At 30.9% G+C, this 24,832-nt stretch overlaps 1 protein-coding gene and 1 long non-coding RNA gene across 3 annotated transcripts in view; one reads left to right on the top strand and one right to left on the bottom strand.

The window, feature by feature from the left end:
* Nucleotides 1–11,061: 11,061 nt before the first annotated feature.
* Nucleotides 11,062–14,016, bottom strand: LOC134725638 (uncharacterized). The gene is made up of 3 exons (XR_010108577.1): nucleotides 13,883–14,016; nucleotides 11,933–12,013; nucleotides 11,062–11,266 (listed from the first exon to the last, which is right to left on the bottom strand). It is a non-coding gene; the product is annotated as an uncharacterized LOC134725638 (long non-coding RNA).
* Nucleotides 14,017–17,039: 3,023 nt separating this feature from the next.
* The window catches only part of LOC134725637 (transmembrane channel-like protein 7), a 30,630-nt gene continuing 22,837 nt past the window's right edge, over nucleotides 17,040–24,832 (top strand). The window contains exons 1-4 of one of the 2 annotated variants that reach the window (XM_063589624.1): nucleotides 17,040–17,195; nucleotides 19,322–19,691; nucleotides 23,430–23,499; nucleotides 23,934–24,015. In XM_063589624.1, coding sequence (XP_063445694.1) covers nucleotides 17,144–17,195; nucleotides 19,322–19,691; nucleotides 23,430–23,499; nucleotides 23,934–24,015 — 574 coding nt within the window. In that variant the 5' untranslated portion in view covers nucleotides 17,040–17,143. Of the gene's footprint in view, nucleotides 17,196–19,321; nucleotides 19,692–22,595; nucleotides 22,964–23,429; nucleotides 23,500–23,933; nucleotides 24,016–24,832 lie in introns of those variants that run through there. The other variant, XM_063589625.1, reaches the window with a different exon arrangement.

The raw sequence follows: 24,832 nt of genomic DNA on the forward strand, positions 1-24,832 counted from the left end.
TTCTGAACTGCAGCCCCTTCGAATGCATTCCGCAATACATTGAGGTCTACCAAACTGACAGTCGTTTGAAAAAAGGCATACATTTTCTTCGCTGGCATTTGATTCTGGTATACCTTTAAAAATAAATAGATGGAATAAAATGCATAAGTATATAATTTTTTATTTAATTTGTATGCTAAAAATCTACAAGGCGTTATTGACAAATGTGTTCTCATAGTTCTTTGTTCCGTCGATTGATTTAGCTTTAAAACCACAATTCGAGGCGTAATTTCGTCAATTCGACTTTAATTATATATACCTACAAAAAACAATCCTTATTTAAGATCATAAGAATGGAGCTGATATAGATTATATATAGAGTATATATTGTATTTCTGGCGTTTGGCACCGAAGAAAAGTCCACAAGATAATATATAACTGGCCTGCATTAACCATGAATGTGTGTAAATTGACAAGTTTAACCGTTATAGTTCACGAACAGTGGATATATCCCATCATTTGCTTAATATTGTTAAATTGTCCGTTTTAAAAAATTCCTATTTATCAATAAAAAAAAATACTTGAAAATGAAACTGACACAACAGCTGTTTGGTTTTATTCTTTCCGACCATATGAAGCTTTGTGGATTGATTGATGATGACGGGTAAATAAATACATAGTCTTTTATGATCACAATTAAATATAAGACAAGTATTTGAAAGTGCCAAAATATCTTCATCAGTATAAAAAGCAACTTTGTGACACCGTTAGGACGTAATCTCTTGTTAGCCAAATTGTATAATCCTATATAGTATGTCCTCTTACAATAACTGTCCTTTCTTCGGATCAAATGTTTTCAGAACCTACCAAATTCAAAAGTTATTGTAAATCATCTATAAAATATTCTTTTCTTGCGTTATTTTGATATTAGATATAGGAAGATGTGGTGTGAGTGCCAATGAGACAACTCTCCATCCAAATAACAATTTAAAAATTAAACCATTATAGGTTAAAGTACGGCCTTCAACACGGAGCCTTGGCTCACACCGAACAACAAGCTATAAAGGGCCCCAAAATTACTAGTGTAAAACCATTCAAACGGGAAAACCAACGGTCTAATCTATATAAACAAAACGAGAAACGAGAAACACGTATATATTACATAAACAAACGACAACTACTGTACATCAGATTCCTGATTTAGTATGTTACACGTCTTGAGAAAAAATGTTGAATAGTTTTTTTTATTTATTTAATTCCAGATTGCTCAAATTAAATAACTCGATAATAATAAAACAACTTACAAATTAAACAAAGCGCAACCAGTAGAACGAATGTATACGGCTTCATTTCCCCCTGTTTTATTTGTGTCGATATGATTGTATCTGGAATAGAAGCTCAATTTAATCAAGCATATAAAAACAAGCACTTGAAGGATTTATTTGAAAAAAACACAATTTCTATCCTTCAGACAAAAGAGAACAAATTGAACTTTGGTAAATTGGGTATATACCAACATCTTAAATTGAAAAATAGCATTATTAGTTATCAAAAGTACCAGGCTTATAATTTAGTACGCCAGACGCGCGTTTCGTCTGTATAAGACTCATCAGTGACGCTCATATCAAAATAATTATAAAGCCAAACAAGTACAAAGTTGAAGAGCATTGAGGATCTAAAATTCCAAAAAGTTGTGCTAAATACGGCTATGGTAATCTATTCCTGCGACTAGAAAATCCTTAGTTTTTCGAAAAATTCAAAGTTTTGTGAACAGAAAATTTATAAAAATGACCACATAATTGATATTCATGTCAACACCGAAGTGCTGACTACTGGGCTGGTGATACCCTCGGGGACGAAACGTCTTCTTGTAAGAACTTGTGTCAAAAAAATGTACAAAGAAGTAGGGCCAATTTTCTATGAATGTGTTACACACTTGGGCAGAAAACCCAAAATTATGTTGGAAGTAAAACTATGTATTGTCTTTCGGGAACAAATTATTTCATTTGGGTTAGCACTGTCCTTCGATAGGAAAATTGATATAAAAATGATAAAAAAATGATATAAAAATGCCTTCAACAGCAACTGAACTATTTTTTGAAGTTATTTTTTAAATAAGTAAAATTATAAAAACATTTAATATTTGAACTTTGAAGTATATATACTAGTGTCAGTGACTCAATATAGTTACTCCCAGATAGACTAATTTGAAAAACTTGTATGTAGCATTTTTCAATTCAAATAGTAAGCTAAACACTACCCTTTCTTTATGTGCTTGTTTAAGCTATTCATGCAAGGCAGTGGTTGTCGTTCGTTATTAATTTATATCAATATGCAGATAACACGATATTCGGTACTTAACAGTCCTGAAACAATTCAATTAGAAAACTGACGGCCAATTTTATAACAAAACAATTTGGCACAATATTTGTTAAATTCAAGCTGTCGGTTTGCTATTGACGAACATACAAGGGAAAATATTGTTATACTGTTCCGATATAACGTAGATACTATAACAAAGCTGTTTGACCTGAAGACCGAAAAATATGCATGGCATATTTTGTGTAAAGATACGTCATTTCTGATTGACTTAAGTCCATTTGCAATATTAAAGATTTGGTATATGGACAATTGTATTATTCCTATTGGTCATTTGATAGGAGCCTAGTTTTGTTTGATATCTGACAGTGAATTGTTTTTTTCTTGATTTATGATTGTAAGTCAATGTATTTAACGTCATATAAAAGGAGATTCTAAATTATAATATAAAAAACAATTTCAGTTACTTGATTATTGCAAGCAACACGTCAGCTATGTCTAAACTACATTCGTTGTATGATGTAGATTTTTCTTGATTCATGATTTTTTGAAACCAATTGGTGACTGTTAAAGTGAACGTTCTGTCCAAATTGTGACTGTTGAAGTCAACGTTCTGTTCAAATTGTGACTGTTGAAGTCAACATTCTGTTCAAATTGTGACTGTTAAAGTCGAGTTCATGAGTCCAACCACCCACCCCCTTGGAAATTCCTGGCTATGGGCCTGCGAAATATATTTATATATATTACCAGATAGAGATAGCGTAATATTTTGTAGATTTAGAACTGGTAACCCTAGATTACCAATTGAAACTGGTAGATGGATAGGTTTAGAAAGAGAAAGAAGATATTGTAATTTATACCAATGTCAAGAATAAGGTGACGAATTTTACTTCTTTTTGAACTGTAGATCCCTAGACTTTTTGGATAATTGTTATTGTATCAGAGTAAATGTAATTACAGTTTGTAATTATTACAAACTACACAAAGAAACAAGTTAAAAAAATATATGTAATTTATAAAGGTTATAAACCCATAAGCAGGTCTTTCTGGTTAGCCTTTGTCTATTGGTTATTTTCTATTATGATAACTAAATAATCTTGTATAATACTTGTAACATTTTTATCTTGTCATGTGCACAATTTATTTTGTATGCTATGTATTATTATTTCATTCTTTGTACCAATGTGTATACACTTTCATTGCAATTTAGACAAAATTGACTAATACGAAAATTACCATTCAACAAAAAACAATAAATGAAAAACAAAAATTCTAAAGAAGTTCTGTTTATTCATCATAACGGCTTGTCACAATTCATACAACAACAACTTTTGTAGAACTTGCAAGTGGCACTTTCTGAACTGCAGCCCCTTCGAATGCATTCCGCAATACATTGAGGTCTACCAAACTGACAGTCGTTTGAAAAAAGGCATACATTTTCTTCGCTGGCATTTGATTCTGGTATACCTTTAAAAATAAATAGATGGAATAAAATTTATAAGTATATAATTTTTTTTTTAATTTGTATGCTAAAAATCTACAAGGCGTTATTGACAAATGTGTTCTCATAGTTCTTTGTTCCGTCGATTGATTTAGCTTTAAAACCACAATTCGAGGCGTAATTTCGTCAATTCGACTTTAATTATATATACCTACATAAACAATCCTTATTTAAGATCATAAGAATGGAGCTGATATAGATTATATATAGAGTATATATTGTATTTCTGGCGTTTGGCACCGAAGAAAAGTCCACAAGATAATATATTACTGGCCTGCATTAACCATGAATGTGTGTAAATTGACAGGTTTAACCGTTATAGTTCACGAACAGTGGATATATCCCATCATTTGCTTAATATTGTTAAATTGTCCGTTTTAAAAAATTCCTATTTATCAATAAAAAAAAATACTTGAAAATGAAACTGACACAACAGCTGTTTGGTTTTATTCTTTCCGACCATATGAAGCTTTGTGCATTGATTGATGATGACGGGTAAATAAATACATAGTCTTTTATGATCACAATTAAATATAAGACAAGTATTTGAAAGTGCCAAAATATCTTCATCAGTATAAAAAGCAACTTTGTGACACCGTTAGGACGTAATCTCTTGTTAGCCAAATTGTATAATCCTATATAGTATGTCCTCTTACAATAACTGTCCTTTCTTCGGATCAAATGTTTTCAGAACCTACCAAATTCAAAAGTTATTGTAAAATCATCTATAAAATATTCTTTTCTGGCGTTATTTTGATATTTGTATGTTACACGTCATAAGAAAAATTGTTTAATAGTTTATTTTATTTTTTTATTCAAGATTGCTCAAATTAAATAACTCGATAATAATAAAACATAAGAAAAATTGTTTAATAGTTTGTTGTTGTTTTTTTATTCAAGATTGCTCAAATTAAATAACTCGATAATAATAAAACAACTTACAAATTAAACAAAGCGCAACCAGTAGAACGAATGTATACGGCTTCATTTCCCCCTGTTTTATTTGTGTCGATATGATTGTATCTGGAATAGAAACTCAATTTAATCAAGCATATAAAAACAAACACTTGAATGATTTATTTGAAAAAAAAACACAATTTCTATCCTTCAGACAAAAGAGAACAAATTGAACTTTGGTAAATTGGGTATATACCAACATCTTAAATTGAAAAATAGCATTATTAGTTATCAAAAGTACCAGGCTTATAATTTAGTACGCCAGACGCGCGTTTCGTCTGTATAAGACTCATCAGTGACGCTCATATCAAAATAATTATAAAGCCAAACAAGTACAAAGTTGAAGAGCATTGAGGATCTAAAATTCCAAAAAGTTGTGCTAAATACGGCTATGGTAATCTATTCCTGCGACTAGAAAATCCTTAGTTTTTCGAAAAATTCAAAGTTTTGTGAACAGAAAATTTATAAAAATGACCACATAATTGATATTCATGTCAACACCGAAGTGCTGACTACTGGGCTGGTGATACCCTCGGGGACGAAACGTCTTCTTGTAAGAACTTGTGTCAAAAAAATGTACAAAGAAGTAGGGCCAATTTTCTATGAATGTGTTACACACTTGGGCAGAAAACCCAAAATTATGTTGGAAGTAAAACTATGTATTGTCTTTCGGGAACAAATTATTTCATTTGGGTTAGCACTGTCCTTCGATAGGAAAATTGATATAAAAATGATAAAAAAATGATATAAAAATGCCTTCAACAGCAACTGAACTATTTTTTGAAGTTATTTTTTAAATAAGTAAAATTATAAAAACATTTAATATTTGAACTTTGAAGTATATATACTAGTGTCAGTGACTCAATATAGTTACTCCCAGATAGACTAATTTGAAAAACTTGTATGTAGCATTTTTCAATTCAAATAGTAAGCTAAACACTACCCTTTCTTTATGTGCTTGTTTAAGCTATTCATGCAAGGCAGTGGTTGTCGTTCGTTATTAATTTATATCAATATGCAGATAACACGATATTCGGTACTTAACAGTCCTGAAACAATTCAATTAGAAAACTGACGGCCAATTTTATAACAAAACAATTTACGAAAACACATATGACAGACATAAACCAACGACTACCACTGATCATGAACATGAACCTTCCCCTGGCCCGGTACAGTGGTATAACAGAACAACATAGGGAAAACACCTTAAACATCTATTTAAAAAGACTTAACTCATCAGATCGATACAAAGGAGAAAAGCATCATAATAAAGAAAAGACAGTACGTGGCTTAATATTCATTCTATTCCCATTTGTTCTTTTAATATATATATAGACCCGAGATATCATAATTTGAAGATAAACATGTGTAAAAAAAAAAAAAATCACAAAAATAATGAACTCCGAAGAAAAATTAAAAATAGAAAGTCCCTAATCAAATATCAAAATCAAATGATAAAACACATCAAACGAATGGACAAGCATTTTTAAATGTAGAAAAGGGTGGATTGAACAGAGTAAATAAAAGAATTAAACTACTTAAAACTTTTTTTTTTCAAACCTAAATTATTTCTGTTTATATTTTTCATTTACCAGAATGTACAAAATAATTGTTCATCATGTATTTTATTCGAAAAATAAAAAAAAGAGACAAAAATGTATAGGCTAATAAGACTTTAGTGAGAGCTCTATTTTAACCAAATTCGTTCATATTCGTCTTCTAACAATGGTATTCGTTCGCATGTTACCTACATAATAAATGTACATACAAACTCTGTTTTCTAGATAGGATTTCCACAAAAAGAATAGACTTAGTTTTTATAAAATTTGGGAATATAATTCTTATCTCGTAAATTTGCGCATTATCTATATATGGACTACTGGTTAGAGTTTAAATAAAGAGAAGTATTAATTGTAAGAGGATACCGGTATCCTTTCTTGAAAATGTTCAACAACTCTTTCTTTTTGTGAAAATCTATACAATTAGCATTAAAAAAAAAATCGCGATTTTGATCTTGAGATCAATGAGTATTTTCAGTATCCAAACCGTTAAAAAGTAAGTATATCAAATCTATTTTACACACAAAAGAAACAAAACAGCAGGCTAAATTAAACGATACAGACCTTCTGAAAGCTGTCTTTATAACTGTTCACGTTTTGATTATGTTTAGCTTATATATCGTTTTGAAGGGTATATACAAACTTTAAAAAATACAGCTGCATATTGTTATTTCATAACACCTGGCACAAACATATGCCCAAACAGATTTTTTTAACATTTTTCGTAAAAGTCTTTTCTAAAAAAAATTAATTACAATGAATCATTTTCTTTTTCTAGAAATGTGATAGCCAATAGGTTCAATATTTATGTATAATGGATGTTTCAAAACGAGGCTATTTGCAGGCGTATTAGAATTGAAATTGCATCCTGGTTTTGCATGCTGCTTTCTATATAAAAAAAAACATGAGCCATATACATCCATGAATCAGCAATCCCACACGCACAAAAGTCTTTTTGACGGTTTCGAAGATAACATCTGCATTTTTAAAATCATAGATACAAAACTGCTTTCATTACATGTCTCATATAATATCAACCCATTTCTTGAACAATGTATGATTTGTGTAAAATATATAAACTCAGTTTCTTTTGTTGGTGAAAGAGAAATAAGATAAATAAAAAAATTGGAATGATACACAAAAATGCAAGAGGAGAGTACAAACGGCGAATCCATTATGTTTGACAAGTCTGTTTTTCAATGGTATAGACAATGTTAGCTGCATTCCTCTACGTTCTTGGCAAGAACGCTTTGGTTATCATTAATTTAAACAATATATTATCAAAATAAATCAAAACATAGCATTAATTCTACATAAAAAATAAATAGGATTCAGAAACAAGCAACCATTGCTTTTAGTATTTTGTAGCCTAGTATACAAATAAATTTCTTATATGGTTATAATAATAATGTAATTTTGGCATGTTCTGAGATAGTCAGCTTGTAAGATATGGAAATGTGAGATGAAGTTTCATTAAAAAAAACGAAAAAGTGAATAAACCTTTGGCCTTTGTTAGTCTTGTATTCATATTCCAATTTCAATTCTCAATTTTAAATAATAACATAGATTATTGTGTGCTGGATTAAATGATTAGGTTTTATAAATAATTGACCATTTGCATCAAGGATTGAATAACTTGAATTACATTACATATTTCTTGCTTTTACAAGAATACGATTGAACTAAATAGCAAAGTATTAATGTCAAATTGAACTACACAGTCTGAAATTGAAGGCAGAAGTTCCTGTCTTATATTGGTGTTTATGACAGGATATAAGAAAATGTGAATTTGTTTCCAAGTCGTCACAACGACAGTTGGGAGTGTATTAAATACCGAAGAAAATATATTAGAATTCAATTAACTCGATTTCATCCTTAATCGAGCTTGAACAACTTGTCTAGATCGATTCATTGCATAGCAATAATAAGGGATTACTATTTGGAGTACACATTTGTAACCTATAAAATATTGAAAGAGATTCACATTGTCTAACGTTAAATTGTTTTTTATTCCACAACTTGGTTGTCGCTGGGAAGAATACTCTAAGAGTATAAACGGGTCCGTGTGGAGTATTGGAGACGCGCGTTTCGTCTACATAAGACTAATCAGTGACGCTCATATCAAAATATTTCTAAAGCCAAACAAGTACATGTTGAAGAGCATCGAGGATCCAAAATTTCAAAAAAATGTGCCAAATATAGCTACGGTAATCTATGCCTGGAATAAGAAAATCCTTCGTTTTTTGAAAATTTTAAAGTTTGGTAAACAGGAAATTTATAAAAATTTGTAAGGGTTCCACGGAACCCAGTGTCTCGCCTACTTTTGCTGTAAATTGAGGGAAAAAATCAATAAAAATATTCTGCTTGATACTATGTTTTAATTGTAAGAAGCTTCTTAAGTTTTTAAGAAAGTTATCAATTTTTTTAAAAATGTAATCAAAGAGTGAATGTGTTGTTACCTGGCAGAAAATCTAAGTCCATTTAAAGTAAAATACGGAAGAAATGGATTTATTGTTTTACAAAATTTACTTCTGGATACTATCTAATGATCATAAACAAGCTTCTGTCCAAGTTTGGTACAAATCCAGGATAGTTTAAGAAAGTTATTAAAATTTTAAAAACTTTAACCACAGAGTGAATGTTATGTTTTTCCGCAGGAAAACTAAGTCCATTTATAAGTAAAATACGGAAAAAATTGAATTTTATTTTCACAAAATTTACTTCTGGATACTATCTCATGATCATAAACAAGCTTCTGTCCAAGTTTGGTACGAATCCAGGATAGTTTAAGAAAGTTATTAAAATTTTAAAAACTTTAACCACAGAGTGAATGTTATGTTTTCCCACAGAAAAACTAAGTCCATTTATAAGTAAAATACGGAAAAAAATGAATTTTATTTTCACAAAATTTACTTCTGGATACTATCTTATGATCATAAACAAGCTTCTGTCCAAGTTTGGAAGAAATCCAGTATGGTTTAAGAAAGTTATTAAAATTTCAAAAACTTTAACCACAGAGTGAATATTTGTGGACGCCGCCGACGACGACGCCGACGCCGACGGAATGTAGGATCGCTTAGTCTCGCTTTTTCGACTAAAGTCGAAGGCTCGACAAAAATGAGCACATAATGGATATTCATGTCAATACCGAAGTGTTGACTACTGGGCTGGTAATACCCTCGGGGACGAAACGTCTACCAGCAGTGGCATCGACCCAGTGGTGCAAATAGTTATCAAAGGTACCAGGATTATAATTTAGTACGCCAGACGTGCGTTTGATCTACATAAGACAGACTCATCAGTGACGCTCATCAAAATATTTATAAATCCAAACAAGTACAAAGTTGAAGCGCATTGAGGATCCAAAATTCCAAAAAGTTGTGCCAAATACGGCTAAGGTAATCTATGCCTGGAATAAGACAGTGTCTGACTGGACAGATCAATTGGTGCAGTGACGTACCACAGCTCCATGTCAATTTCTGCCTAAGATCAATGTGGACATCTAGCATTGCATAGACTACAACATATATAACCCAACATAAGCCATATAATACTATCTGGTGAAAACAAACCGAACAGTACACATCTATTTGAGGAACTCTTGTCCTTTATAGGCCATTTTGTTGTTTTAATATTACATCTATTTAGAAAATAAAAGCAGATTTCCAAACTTGTAATGGTGCTCGGTTTTTGTAGATTATTTGTTAATTTTTCCCCTTTTACTGAAAATCACAATTTAAATACGACTGTAGCTAAGTCTAAAGCAAACTTTAGTAAAACCTATAAATCAAGATATTCTCCGGTCCAATACCTTTCTTTAGTTCAACTGGAATATTGTCACTTACAGGGTCAAGAACCTTTGAAATGTTGACAGGTAGTCCACTACTACTTACGATAGGCACATTAGAATCCATTGGATCAATCTGATTACTTCAATCTGTTTTTTTCGTTCAACAAAACCGTGGTGGCCGTATTTTGTCGCGGAACAGGGCATTAGTCAACTCTAGTCATTTCGGGTTAATCACTGACACTGTCCAAAGAAATACCACCAAGAGTCGTCGCTGATAACTGCTGTCATTGATATGACACTGTTTCTGTACACTTTGGTTCTGTCATCCTTGAAAGGTTCAATTTGTTATGCTGAAATGCTATTTTCCTCGCTGTCTTGTCTCTATATTCAAATGTGATCACTATTAGAGGTTCGGATGCAGAATTTGACATGCCATGATCTGTTGATAGGTTCACGCTTATGTTTTTGTCTGGCGGCTGTTTTTAGGGTTTCCTCCGCTTATAGTCATCTGTGTCTGTTGATTTGGACTTCACTGATGGTTATCTCTGTTGTTTATGTTGTTTCAATTTTCCTGCAGGAATGATTACATTCGATTAGAAATATTATAGTATTTTTTTGTACAATAAACTTGATTTGATTTGATTTGATTTGATTTTGATAGAGTATCATTATTCTCACGAAAGAACTGGATTTTTTTCTTCCAGAAATCTATGAGGGAGACCAATAAATAATGATATTTTAATTCATCTGATAATTTAATATTACGTACCTAGGAAGGTCCTTGTAATAGGGGCCGTCTAGGGTGAAGGTAGGTAATTTGAACGGCTAATTTAAAATGAGGGTATATTGGAGGGGATATAGTTTTTGCATTGCAACTGAAGATACAACTGTTCATTGTTAATAAGAAAAAAAAACCATTCAATATAAACAAATAAAAATCATAGATGGAAAAATTATTGTAATGAAGAAGAATTTATTCAGATTTTAATTTTGGTTAGACACAATTCAGACAACAACAACTTCTGTTGGCATTGCAAGTTGCACCTTCTGAACTGCAGCCCCTTCGACGACATTCCTCAACACACGGGGGTCTAATGTATCCACATTCGAGTGATATAAAGCATGTAGCTTCTTCACTGGCATTTGATTCGGGTATACCTTTTAAAATATAAAGATGAAATAAAATGAATAAGTATTTAGAAAATTAACTTACCCAGCATATAAGTATAATTTGTATGTTAACAATCTATCTGGCATCTTCTTTCCGGCTATAAAAACCTTAACGATGAGACTGATTTGTGATGACGAATGACTGAATTAACAATAAAAGACAGGTATTAAGAAAGTGTCAAATTTTCTTCACTAAAAAGTATAAAAAGCAACTGCTCGAAACAGTAGTGACGATATCTCGCGTGCGCAAAATTGTAATACACTATGTATAATAACAATAATTGTCAATTCTTCATAGATATAGATTAGATTTTATTTTATTTAAAGTGCAACCTGATACAATATACATGAAATTACAATTACATTTCAATACATTAGCAATAGTATACCATATCAGCCAGCCTTTAGAGGCTTATGAAGCACTAACAATATTCATACAAGATTATAAATATATGTCTCTGTCCTGATCAAACATAATTGCAGAACCTAACAAAATCATAAGTTATGAATTTAATCTATAAAATATTCTTTTTTTGATGTTATTTTGATATTTGAATGTTACCCGTCTTGAGTAAAAATGTTGAAAAGGTTTTTTTTATTATTTAATCCCAAATTGTTCAGATTCTATAACTTGATAACATTAAAACAACTTACAAACAAAAGAAAGTGTCACAAGGAGAACGAATGTATACAGCTTCATTTTCCTCTGTGTTGTTTGTGTCAATATGATTGTATCTGTCAGAATAGAAATTGAAATAACTCAAACATATTAAAATTAATACAGATGAAAACAAGCAGCTGGATTTAAGATTTATTTGAAACCACACACCATTTCTATCCTACACCGAAAAAATAAATCTACGCAAGTTGACTGGGTGTTTTTCACGGCGCCATCTTGGATTGTAACTTGTATTACATAAATATGATACGGATATTTTTAGAGTTGTGTACACTGCATTCTTACTTTAATGAATAAATATAACTCAACTTTAAATAACATTATGTGTTAAACAGGGATAAATACTCACAAAAAAATCTTTTTTTTGAAGCAACAAATAAATCTTGCTATTTTCTTGATTATTACTACTTCCTTCAATAAAGGATACACGTTCTATGTAACATCAGTAGACATAAGTATGCGGATGTCTATGTCAATGTTGATATTTTATTCGATAGTTAAACGTTAATTTTTGCATTCAATTGTATTTAGATTTATTCTTTAATCTATTATTGAGGATGACGGGGGACGAGTGCCCGGGGGAAAATAGCGCCCGGTGAAAGAAAAGGCGCTCGGGGAAATTATAGATATTTTATTGGCATGAGACAACTTTGTGTCCGGCGATGAAATAAGTTATGCAGACTCATCTGGATTGCTGTTGCAGAGAAAATTACTTGTAAGATCTTTGGAAGGGATCGTGACTAAAGCTGGTGTTACATGTCATTACTATAAGAACTTCTGAGGTGTGTTAATTCTTCAGTTATAATCATAAATTGTTTTTGAGATTTAGAGATGTGAAAGCCCCCCCCCCCCTTTTTTTTTTAACAAAAATCTCAATATTTCTTAAATGGAGAATTTTGAAACAAAACCAAAAAGTAAACAGATCTTTAGATCAATATAACTAATAAGTGAGTTAATTTTAAGCAATAATCATAAATCATTTTTGAGATATGGAGCGACATATGTTAAAAACCAAATCCCCCTTTTTTTACAAAACACTCAATAACTCGAAAAAAATTTGAATCATCACCTTTAATTATACAGATCTTATGACTAATATAACTAAGAAGTGTGTAAAGTTATAAGCAATGATTAGAAATCGTTTTTTTTTAAGATACGGCGCGAAATGTGAAAAAAACCACACCTTTGTTTTAGTTACAAAGTCTCGTAACTTAAAAAGTCTTAATCTTATTTTCACCAAAAAGTATACAGATCGTTTGACCATCATAAGGAACAATTGTATAAAGTTTCATGAAATTTGGATATGATTCGTTATCAAGATATGGTGCGACATGTTTGCGCCAGACCGTGAGACAATCGGACAGACGGAAGCCGGACATTTGTATACCATTAAATACATCCCGTCAAAATTTTGACAGGCGTATAAAAACAACGTGCAGAGTACTGAAGCAATAATATGTAACCAATGAGAACTCACCAAAGCTTTCAGATGGTATATTCAAGATGCTCGAATGTCTTTTTAAAATTCTGTGATAATATTGCAATGTAGGCTACCTAAATTGGTCTATCTTACCATATCATATGCCAAAAGGTTGATTTATATACCCGAAAGGTACCTCGATTTGTCTATTTCATCATATGCCAAAAGGTTGATTATACCCGAGTTGAGGTATAATCAACCATTAGGCAATTGATGTGCGACTGTATTTCTGAACACTGTCAAACTTTTGGCTGTCTAAATTATTGGTATTTCCACATATCCTTATCCTTTTATGTATTATAGAAACCGGCAAAACTGGCGTATAAACTTGGTGTACAAAACATATATTTCTTACAATATTACGCGATAATATAAAATGCCCACACTAATAAAACTGAAGAATAAAACTTAGGAAAATAACAAGAATTTCATCTTAAAACCTTACCTTATGAAGACTGTCTCGAATGAATTCAAAACACAAAATCAGTTTACATCCAGTCGTGAGTTTTGTTTAAGTTCATTTCGCCGTTTAAACGGTCATGCTTGGGTGGGAAATTGTATATGCCAGCGGCTGTAGATCGAAAGCAAGACTTTATAATTGTTTTCTTATATTTTGAAATTAAATTGAATTATTTCAAAACAAGTAAATTGAGTTTTAAGTAGACTACTGCCTGACACCAAGCTGCTATCCGTGTATTTCGTTTGGCGGATGACCAGGTTATTGCTAATTGAATCAATTCATTTCTTTAGTTTTGTTTATAGCTCGTTATGTATACTAGGTCCGTCCGAATTATTTAATTGATGTGTTTTAGCTTTTGATTTTGTGCTTTTTTTTTATTAAGGACTTTTGAATTTTCTTTGGAGTTCGACATCCTACTTTACTTATAATCGATATGAAAATCTAAACATCATATGTAGATTATTTGTGTCAAATATAAATGGATACTTGATGGGATTCGTGTAAAGCTTTATCGTTCAGAAGCTAGAAGACCTGGACTTTCTATACCTTGTATATGCAGATGTCTTATGGAAATTTCTTTCTGTCATATACCTAGTGTCCTTGGTCTCATTTTCGTGGTTTAGCAACTACTTGGAAAAAACTTTTTTTCATTTGAATAACTCACTTAAGAGAAATCGAATAACTTTCTTTGTAATGTGACAGACATCCTTTCCAGGTTTTCATATCCGTTTGGCAGCCGCCCCATTACGACATGAATCAGTGATGAAGGTTATATTTTCGTGGTCAAGTCTTTACCTCAGATACTGATTTTCTTTTCTATATAATATATATATATCTTTATTCTCATCACCAAATACATAGGTACAGAGAAGACATGCATGTATAATACAATATATTAACTACATAAACATAAATATACAATATATACAACAACAGCAAAGACAAAAAGAACTTATTCAGGAGGACACACTCGCTTGTTTATAATTCGTATAAACTTACATAAATTAATGAGATCTGTCCTATTTGTAGACGACATAATTTCAGTAAATACAATAATGTTTGGCCTTACACTAAAATTTCGATTTATAAATTTATTTCTCTCTTCTCTAAAATGTGAACAATTAATAATGTAATGAAATTCATCTCCAATACCTAGCTTACATAAATTACACTTTCTATTTTCCCTTTCTATATTGTACCATCTTCCAAGTTCGACTGGAAGTTTATGGTTGCATATTCTAAATTTACATAATGTCAAAAAATATTTTTCGTCTAAAATATTAAAATATTCTTCAAAACACAATAAATTCTTATAAATACGATAATTCAAGGCTTTGGACCAGTTTTGAATAGTATCGTTCCATGTTTGTTTGAACTGATCACACAATCTTACTTTAATATTATATTTCAACCATACATCATTTAAAAAAAGAGCTGTGTGTTCCAGATATAAGAAAATCCACATTCATCGAATATATTTTTAACACATATTAACCATTTAAAATCTATGTGTTTAGTACAATACAAGTGGTACAGTAGCTTATAAATAATACATGAATACTTTGACTGTTTTCCCATAATTAATCTAGACCAGTAGGATATCATCCTTAATTTTACATCAATAGAGAGTGGAAAACATCCTAGCTCACCGTATATCATACAGTTTGGAGTGGAAGATTTCAGATTTAGGAGCAACTTACAAAATTTTAGATGAACCTTTTCGACAATATCACAGTTGCTAAATCCCCATATTTCTGATCCATATAAAGGGAATGAGACAATTATAATTGGCACATGGAATACTCGATAAAACTAGAATATTTTAATAGGTGGATTTTGAGGAATTTTTAGGTGACTGCAATTGTAATTGGAAATCAATGTCCAAAGAAGCAAAATAGTATAGTTTTTTCTAAAGGTATACTACTACAGAATGATATTTTGATTTCTATGATGATATTGAGATAGTTATTGTTGAAGAATTTACCATGATATCTTCGGGGTTTTATTTAGGAACCGAAAGTGCTAAAAAAGCGAACAAAATAAAGCCTATACTGCATGGCGATACACAGGGGCTATGTAGATTAAAACAAGAAGATTATATCATCGGAAAATTATATATCAACTAAAACTATTTGACGGATGTGAAGTCTAGGGAATGGTAACATTTTTGTCATAGAACGTAAATCCATACTTTGCAACATGATATACTCAGAAACACGGTCGATACCATACAATGGATATTTATATCACATTACGAACTATTTTAAAATTATATGGCAAAGCTTGTGAAATCCTGTTACTCTATACGATTTTGGTACTGTACTTTAATTTCAACGCAAACTTGGTGTAAGAATAAATAAATCAGTGCTTGGACATCAGGGCTCAAATATATGGACCACTAAATATTTTACTAATAGGAACATGTGCATGCATGAAATATTTGCAACTGGACGTTAAGCAACCAACAATCAACCAATACTAACAGGAACTGTTTGTTCTGTTATAAATCAAGATTGAATTGACCAGTTTAGACAAGCATAGTACTTTACAAAATCCTTAAGCTTATTCAAAAACAGTCTAAGTGATTTTGGAGCTTACTTCAGTCTACGAGATGACAAAAAAAATGCTTCATTTTGTAGATTTGGAACTTTGAATTCATTATACTTTTGGAATTTTTGGCAACAGACGTTTGAACGCCTATAATTTAAATCATCATTTTGTAAACAGGGCAACTTGAAGTATTTAAAATTTCGGGATCTTTGTAACAAATCAGATAACCTATCGTAAATAAATTTGTATATATGTGTTATATTTCCTATTTTGCAAATTCGGAATTTCAGATATATTTTGAAATTCCGAATTTGCAAAATAGGAAATATAACATATTTTATGCAAAATACGACTAATTATTGTATGCAGCCTTGGAATCTCCTGGGTAACCACTTTATCACTCCATGTAACATATGTATTAATATTTTATGCTAGGGTATGTGAATTTAATTGTCACATGTCTCTATACAGTTATACTTTGGAGAATAAAGATATTTGTGTCAAATGAAAGACCAAAAACACATCTTCTACCGTATCAGACTGCATATTCGTTTCCAGTCTTGTTTTGGAAAATATATTCTTTGGCCAAAATCAAAGTGACGTACAACGTGAATTTTTCATGAGCTTGTTGAATGATTTATTACTATTTCGGATACCAAACTGATAGCTTTGACATATTTGTCATAAACAGAAAACATGACAGATGTAACAACATCAAGGCGGAAATCAGTATTATTTGCAGGAGAAGGTATTTCATTGATTTTTACTTTTACTTTTTAGGTACAAATTTTGCTGAGATTATTTTTATGATTTTGATCCCTTACTGTTACATGTGTTAGGAATGCACCAAAGCAAAGATTAAACAATTAAGTGAAGCTGGCCTCATAATAATTTGGCTGAATACTTGACATTGCTGAAAGGGGTAAACTATGCTGGTATCAGTTACAAAAAAATACTATTGTCGTATTGATAGATTTTTGTCATCTTTGAATAATCAAGGATTTGTATAGTTAACTATACAAATCCTTGGAATAATGTAAAAAAAATCATAAACACAAGTTCAGCTACAAATAGTTTGATTTTATTTATGTAATTCATACAAGACTGGGTGCTAATATTAGACATAATTAAAAGTTGCATGTTGGGTGTTTTTTTTTACATAACGTGACGGTACCCAAATTGCACCTATTTTGACAGTTTTTTCACCTACGTTTTTTTATTATCAAGAAAAAAATGTCCATACTGTGTTTATTTTGTAGCCCTATCCTTCTTTATTGTATAGGTACACCAATTTAATTTTTAATCCAAATTGAGTCATAAAAAAATGGGTTTGAATCAACCTCCAAACTACTAATGATTCTGTAATGAGGAGTACCCAAATTGCATCCATGCTTAAATTCACATCTTTAAAAGTCTAATAACCGAGCTTTTGTTTAATTTTTTTTAAATATTTTGAACAATTAGATATAAGTCTATGCTTACTCTTCATATTTTACGAAATGGGTACTGATAATATATTGTATTTGCTAATTTTAAAAAGATGACGTTTTGATGACGTCGCATGGTGACGTTTTCGTACATTTTGCTTTTTCGGTAAACAGTCCACCTGTTGATAAATACTGTGAACGTTTGGTGTATATCTAAATATGTTTACTTATGTTGAAAGACGTGCATATATAGTATCAAATCATAAAAATACAAAGTGTTTAGTCTCTAGGAAATCTTGTAAGATTACCATTGCTATTTTTTCTAAATAGGTGCAATTTGGGTACTCGGTGCAATTTGGGTACCCTTACGTTATATATAGGACATCCATCAAATTGACTAGAAATTTTAGAAAAAATTTTACAATCTTTTACCATTCCATGTCCATTATTATCTTTTATTCATTAATTATTTAGGTTACCTGTTTCTTTTTTTAAAGTTTCTTTTTATTAAAGAGGCAAACACTCAAATTGATTTAGGTCATTGGATATGACCAACACAAGACTTTTGTGGAAGAATTTTTTAAAGTTACAATGTTAATTGAGGGTTTGGATGGGGTTAAATGATTAAAGAATAATGCCCTTAAAAAATGAGGATTAGAGAATAACATGCAAAAAAAATGAAGATTAGAGAAAAAAGGGGTGAAAATTAAATGTTCACAGAATAACAGCCCCCCCCCCCCCCCCCCCCCACTTCAATCCAGACCTCCTAATAAGGGGTTTCCAAACTGTCCCAGCAAGAGTATAATGAGGGGGAGATAATTCAGATAATTTAATAATTATAAAAACATCTTTTGGCAATTCATAAATTGAATTTTAGATATTTAAATAATTTCCTGGTATTGATTCTAACTTTTTTTTTTATATAAGTTTGAAATTACTAAGAATTGAAAGTTTTATGAGGGGAGATAACTTAGGTGGTTTAGTTAATTATAGAAAATAGATTTTACCTTTCTTTTACATGTTCATGTACATGTACCATGAAAAATTAACTGCCATATAAAAATAGCCTCTATTTATTTTTTTATTAATTATACATTGTATCATATAAACCTGTTATCTCATAATTTATCAGCAATCAAAGTAGGCTTCAAAGTTATTGTGAAACTGCCTATTCTAGAGGTGGCATGAATTAGATGTGGATACTAAAAAATTCCGAAGATCTTTTAGAGTACATACAATCTAACTCTTATGATAAATTCCATGTTTATTCTGTATATTTATGTTTTGAGCAGTGCATTACTCTTTCCTCACAGTGTATTTTGTATAGATAGTGTTGTACACGGCATAGTACATTCTATTTAAAATGTGCTATCTTCTTTGTAATAGAAAGTGTTATGTGCAGCACAGAACATTATAATACAGAATAAACATGAAATTTATTTTGCAGAAATAATAGAAATTCCAGAAAAGGATCTAAGATGGAGGCGAGGAAGCCATGCTGCCATTCTGTCAAACTTACCAAGTCAACGAGGCATTTTATCAGATACACATCTTGCAGCTTCCTACAAAGAAGCACAAAAAAGAAGACAAAGTTTTCAGCATTTACCTAGATATTCCTCAGTATGCACTATTCCAGGATTGTTGCAGGATTCAGATGATGATGAAGAGGAAATTCAGCAGGAAGTTTTAAGAAGACGCAGGTCATTGTCCTCTTTTGGCAGTGCTGGAGGTAATCCCATTGAAAGAGCTGATTTGCTGGAAAGGAGAGAAAGTATCAAATGTATAACAGCACCTATCCATATCAAGAGAAAATTCAAGTATGTACTAGTATATCATTAATTCTAATAAAGATCTGATAAATAAATGAGTTAACCAATAACATAGAATAGCAATTTAAGATACTAGTACTAGAAATGATTATTTGAACAAACCATTGATTTATATAAAAGGAGGTATCTTGCTTGTCCTTACTAGGTGATTTTTATTTAATTTTTGGTTTTGGACAAATTTACTAGTTTTTCAGACTCAATATATTATTTAAATGAGAAGATGGGAGTTTAAGAGTGGAAGGATATAAAGTTTTAAATTTGTAGACATGAAAACAATATGACCAAACCATTAACATAATTTTCAGAAAGAAAACCTAAATCTAAATCTACAAAAAAGTTTTTGAGTTATTTCCCCTGGATAAAAATTAGTTAACTGTTATTTGGATATTGATTTATCATCAATTTTTATATTTTTAGTGTTGACACAAGGTCTACACATTGTGAATATAAACTAATATAATTTGAAGGTCATTCAGAGAGGTTGTTAGAGATAAAACCAGGAAGTTGTCTCACCTGTCAATAGGTAATCTAGGGACAATCTTAGCAGCTGTTCTTCCAAAGTAAATATTCTAAACTAATATATGGCCTCATCCATAGTTAAAGCAGTTACTAAATACTGTTTACTTTGCAAACTTTATTGGTAATGAGGATTATAAATTTTATTTTTCTGGATACTATATCCTATAATAATAATACTTTATTCAGAAGCAATACAGCTTATAGGAATAACTTTTCAAAAAAAGAATTGAATATTTGGTTATGTTGATAGATTTTTGCTTGTTGGTTTTGCTGACTACAGTTTTTTCTTCAATTTTCATTATAGCTTTCATAGGCAGATCCAGAGGGCCCTAGGGGCCTGCCCCCCCCTTTTTGTGGGAAAAATTTGGTTGATAATACAAATGTATAGGGAATCACTGAAGCATGACTGGAGCAGGCCCCCCTTATGTCATCCCATGAGCCCCCCCCCCCCCCCCCTTATGAAAAGATCTGGATGCGCCACTGGCTTTTATCTAATAATTCTGTTCAAAATCAGAGACATAACAATAACAAAGCATACTATTTTGATTAAAAATCTGTAGGAACATGATTTTTTTTCAATTTTGATATAAAGTTTGTGAAAATGATAAATACACTAATAACACATATGATAAATATATATAGGCAACAAGCAAAAATCTATCAACATAACGAAATATTCAATCATTTTTGAGAAATGTTATTTCCCTTGAAACATAATTTTTAACAATTTTTGGCTGCTGTATTTTCTTTTTACAAACGGCAAATATGATCTGAAAAATAAATCTTCAAATACATGAACAAATTCAAACCATGAATTGTCGCCTCAAGAAGTCATTCCCCCTAAACAATGTTTTATCTTTTTGGCTTTTTTCTTTAAAAAATGGTAGAAAAAAAACTGAAAACATCTAATACAATCAAATAAAGGAAATGGCCTATTGACTCCTTGTTGGAAGTATGCCTTTATATCCCCCTTCTCTTTTTATTAATGCAATCATCTTGAAAACAATAGAAGTTATTAAAATGGATACTTTCAATAGCAAAAAAATCAATTTCTCTAAATAGGCCAAAAACCATTCATCTCAACTCGGCCTGTTCCTTACCCTCATCTAATAGATAGAAGGAGAGGAGCGGATTCTACCAAGGATTGCTGAATGGGCCAAAAACCTGACTGTAATTAAAATGATAATTATTGCCAGGTGCATTTTCATTTTGGCTCTAATGGCCCTCTTTTTTTTTTAAACTAGTCTATTGCACCAATTATTATATTAGATTAATGACGGGGTTAGCTGTTGTAGCAATTATAATAAAAGGTTCTATTATGGATAATTAACTCTCCTTGATATTAATTTCAATTTTCTCATAATACAAAAGGTACTATATAATTGAATTGCAGATAAAAGACTGTCTTAAGTCTTAAAGGTTGATTGTTGGGTATGGAAAGATAGCAGTTTATCAGTAGAAATGTACTATAAATCACACTTATAAATGCTGATCATGCTCAATCGCCATGTGAAAATTAGATCTCAAAGCATACCTTGGTTGTTTGGTCTCTTACATAATGAATTATTTTTTATTGATTGTAACATTTGATTTCAAATATCAGTAAACTGTTGACACTGATTTATGAGGACTTTTTGTATTGGGTCTGAAGACGCTTGACATGTACTTTGCTTAAACTTGATTATTTTCGCAAAACTTGTTCAGTTTGAGTATAAGGGACCAGGATATCAGAAATTTGAAATTGATTAAACGTTCAGTCATTCAAGTATGAATTTTGAAGGGGACTTACATGGAGATTTTGGGTTTGAAAGACAATCATATGAAAGAAGTGAAGATGCATATTATAATAGAAATTTAAATGATTATACTGGTCAACCAGAAGTGTTTTATGATGCACCTTATCAGACCAATTCTCCTGATTTTGATGATGGACATCATAGAAACTCATACAGGAATTTTAATCAAGGAAATAACAGTAGAAATGAAAGGGCCTCTAGATATGATTTGGAACAGAATTATCCAGAAAATTTAATTGGATCAAGAAATGGGAGTTCTGAATATGATCACAGACTTTATAATTCTAACGACTTCCAAGGTAAACAAAGGAATGAAAACAGAGAGAACAGACCTTCAGCTCAGTATCCCAACTTTTCTGAATCCTTGCAGGATAGGGATTACATGACCAACACAGGTCAAACAAACAATTATCCATCGGATCAACAAGGAGTATCTGAAAACATAAGTCACATCAGTAGGACTAGTAGAAACCTAAATGAAGAGATTTATGATTCTGTGGAAGATGGACCAGACTATGATGAAAATTTTGTACAAAACATCTCACCCAGGAATTATCTGATAGACAAGGCTAATGAAAGAAATGATACTTTTAGACTTGGGATTGAAAATAATGCCTTTGATAGCCATGATGTTCAAAGTGATTATAAATCAGACAATCTCAGAGGCTCGGATAATCTAGTGCAGATGAGACATCCAGAAAGGGAAGAAAACTCTGGTGTTGTCCTAGAAGATGGAAATAAGACATATGTCTTTAGAAAAAAGCCTGTTCCTATTAATGACAGACATACGAGGGCAGCATCATATCGTAGATCAACAGTCAAAAGAAAATCTGTCATAACAGAAGGATATGTTCCGAGCCATAGAATTAGTGTAGTGACACTCAAAGAAAAAAAACAAATGTTAGAAGAACAAGACACAATACATGGAGTTGTTAATATCTTTAGGTTTGTTCATTTATAATGCTGTTTAGAAGAGTAGCCTAATATAACAAAAAGACAACGTGAAAAAGATTTTTTAACAATTTTGACATCAGTGTTTAATGTGTTAGTCTTTATTGACCTTACTTAAAATTGTTTTGTTTTACGTTTTTTTAGACATGTATGCATAATGTTTTTAGCTTAATTTAAGAAGGTATGATTGTAAATTCAGAAATTTTTGCTATACATTTATTATTGTGAATAATTATGAGAGGTTTCTCAAAATGCCAAAAATGTGCATTTAAAGTTTGAAAGCATAATTTGTATGTAGCATTTCTTGAAATTGGTAAAATTTAATTAATTTTAATAATAGATACACACATCAATTTCTGAATTTACATTTTATTTTGTAAGGAATCTTAACTTATGTTTTGACCACTCATTATAATTTCTGTTGCTGTATTTTTTATTAAATATTTTTTTGTGATTGTAGAGAGAAAATTCTTCAAGAGCCTGAATTTACTGAGACAGGATTTGCAGGATGGAGACACAGACAGACGCAGGTTTTAAAGCTATTCCATATAAATATATTTTGAAAACTTATAAAACATTTTTTCATTCAAACCTCCAACCAATAAACAATGCTGTTTGTCTTTTAAAGAAAATTGATGACATACCTGAACATATTGTGAGTTCCATTACCATAGAATACCTTAATGAATATTTTTTTTTCTCATAAACTTAAACCATTCAATTATATTTGCAAGTACATATAAAACATTATATAGCTTATGCATTATTGGTTTTTCTCATTGTTGATTGCCATACAGTGACTTATAGATGAATTATCTGCCTTTATATTAATTGGTGAAATTGGTTTACATTTCACTTGCTGTAGATCCCAAAAAAAAATAGGTTTATCTGTAAAAAACAAAGTCAGTTTTATTATGTTTTTGTTTGTAACTACTAAAAATAACTTTTTTCTTCTTTTTTTTAGAGATGGAATTCCTTCACACAACAAGTTCAAAATATTGCAAATATATTGGAGCCTTGGTCAAGTTCTTTCAAAACTGTAGAAGGTAACTAAATGCTTGAATAGTATGAAGGTTGATGTGTAAAACTATAATTTTACAGAAAAATAAGGTATTTTGTCATTGGTATTACCTTACACTTCCAAATTTATCTAATTTTGGTACTTTAGAGTACATTGTATAATGATGACTTACAGGTAGACAGTTTATGTTCATGTGGTACCATTCCACATCTAGTAGTTTTTTTATGACTTAAGGCGAAGTGTACGTAATTAAACTTCACAATGGATGTTTTTTAAATTTCACATACGAATTCTGCTTGTAAAATTATACCAGAAAATGAAATAAAAAAAGGGGGTAACCGTTTTCATTTCTGAGATACGAGCCGTTGAAATTAACTACATGATACACCAAAATTGCAAAGGATATATAGGGAAAATCATCAAAATTAGCAGATATTTTAACATTATCAACATTTTCTATTTTGTTGGACAATGGATTTTTTTTCTAAAATTGATATACGATTTAAAAATGAAAGATGAATCCATCGGTGCAAAGAAAGTCCTTAGCAACTGTATTAGTTTTTACGCTACTCTCTGTTGAAGTTTAGTTTTTTGACCGGAACATTAAAATAACTGGCGACGTCATTGTCTGCAGTAACGTCGCCACAACTTCTATGTTGAAACTCTATTATACCGTACAATGTCGTAGCAATGGCGTGTGTGTGTATTACCCATCTTCCTATGTATCACAAATGATCTAAGGCTATAAATTGATAAGGAAATAAACTAACTAATTTTAAAGAATATTTCTGTCGCAAAAGAAAATGCAAGTTTGTAAATTAATTTACCGCAAATGAAAGAAA

Source organism: Mytilus trossulus, chromosome 7 (assembly GCF_036588685.1).
Source record: "Mytilus trossulus isolate FHL-02 chromosome 7, PNRI_Mtr1.1.1.hap1, whole genome shotgun sequence".
Lineage (NCBI taxonomy): Eukaryota > Metazoa > Mollusca > Bivalvia > Mytilida > Mytilidae > Mytilus > Mytilus trossulus.